General features: G+C 64.2%; 1 protein-coding gene across 1 annotated transcript; it reads left to right on the top strand.

The window, feature by feature from the left end:
• The first annotated feature begins 307 nt into the window (after positions 1-307).
• FAM212B (family with sequence similarity 212 member B) lies at positions 308-1,426 on the top strand. Its single transcript, XM_015563438.1, has one exon. The coding sequence runs from the start codon at positions 423-425 to the stop codon at positions 1,263-1,265; it is 843 nt and encodes a 280-aa protein (XP_015418924.1). The 5' UTR covers positions 308-422; the 3' UTR covers positions 1,266-1,426.
• Positions 1,427-1,432: the final 6 nt, after the last annotated feature.

The following is a 1,432-nucleotide window of genomic DNA, read 5'->3' as shown; positions in this document are numbered from 1 at the left end:
TGCACCCCCCACCCTGATCTCAGCTCACCTCTTACTATGTAATCTTGAGCAAGTTACTTACGTGCCTCAGTTTCCTCATCTGTAGGATGGGAACACTAGTCACTCCCTCACAGAGTAGTGGGGAGCTTAAATATAGGTTCATTTGTACGCAGGCATCTATGCATCCACCCACGGGGTGGAGAGCAGCGCCTGCCACACAGAGTTGCTGGAATGTTATCCTTTATGCAGCCACCCTGGTGTTAAAGGTCCTTCTCCCCAGCTCTGGCCTGCTCTGGGCTGGGTTGTACAGATGGGGTCACTGGCAGCTGGAATGACAGTGGAGGTGTGTGTTGGGGGAGGGGGTCCAGGTTCAGGGCCAATGAGAGGCAGCTCTCCCCCCAAGCCCACCACAGCTCACTGGTTGGCTCTCTCTGTCTCCGCAGATGTCCATGAAGGAGGTGGGCGACGGCCTGCAGGATCAGATGAACTGCATGATGGGGGCGCTGCAGGAACTGAAGCTCCTCCAGGTGCAGACAGCCCTGGAACAGCTGGACATCTCTGGGGGGGCTCCTGCCCCAGGCCGCCCTGCAAGCCCCCGGACACAGCTGGAGCTCCCTCAGTGGGAGGGTGGCAGAGGTCCCGCCAGGCCTGCTGGCCCCTCCCCCTCCAGCCAAGCTTCTCATGGGAGCAGCGCCAGGTGCCCGTCCCACAGGAGTGTGTGGGGTGGGGAGCCAGCACTCGGACCCAGGACCCAGCCGCCAGAGCTCCAAGGCTGTGCGGAGCAGAGGCCGGAGCTGGTGGAGCCGGATGACTGGACCTCCACCTTGATGTCCCGGGGCCGGAATCGCCAGCCTCTGGTGATGGGGGACAACGTGTTTGCGGACCTGGTGGGCAACTGGCTAGACTTGCCGGAACTGGAGAAGGGCGGGGAGAAGGGGGAGCCCAGGGAGGCGGGGGAGCCCCAGGGAGAGAGGGGCCAGCCCCGGGAGCTGGGCCGCAGGTTCGCCCTGACCGCCAACATCTTCCGGAAATTCCTGCGGAGCGTAAGGCCTGACCGCGACCGGCTGCTGAAGCAGAAGCCAGGCTGGGTGACCCCCTCGGCCTCAGAGCCCCGAGCCGGACGCTTGCAGAGAGTCAAGAAGCGGGGCCATCCCAAGGGTCCGGGGCATCTGCCCTTCCCGGTCACGGGGGAGCCCAGGCGAGGGGAGGGCACCTCCACGGGCTGCCCCAAGACCCTGGAAGCCGCGCCCTCCGGCTTTGACGTTAACACCGCTGTTTGGGTCTGAATCCCGATGGGGAAAGCGGACCGAACCCTGAACCCTGCGGGGCCCTGGGGAGGAGGCAGCGGCTGGCCTGGCTTTCAGAAGCCCAACTCCAGGTTCCTTTTCCCCAGAAAGGAGAGGAGGCCAGGTGGCCTGTGGTGGGAGAGGCAGAGACGGCTGGCTGGTAGGGG

Source organism: Myotis davidii, unplaced genomic scaffold, assembly GCF_000327345.1.
Source record: "Myotis davidii unplaced genomic scaffold, ASM32734v1 scaffold217, whole genome shotgun sequence".
NCBI lineage: Eukaryota > Metazoa > Chordata > Mammalia > Chiroptera > Vespertilionidae > Myotis > Myotis davidii.
The sequence above is the reverse complement of the archived record's forward strand: the minus strand, read 5'-3'. Positions and strand labels throughout refer to the sequence as shown.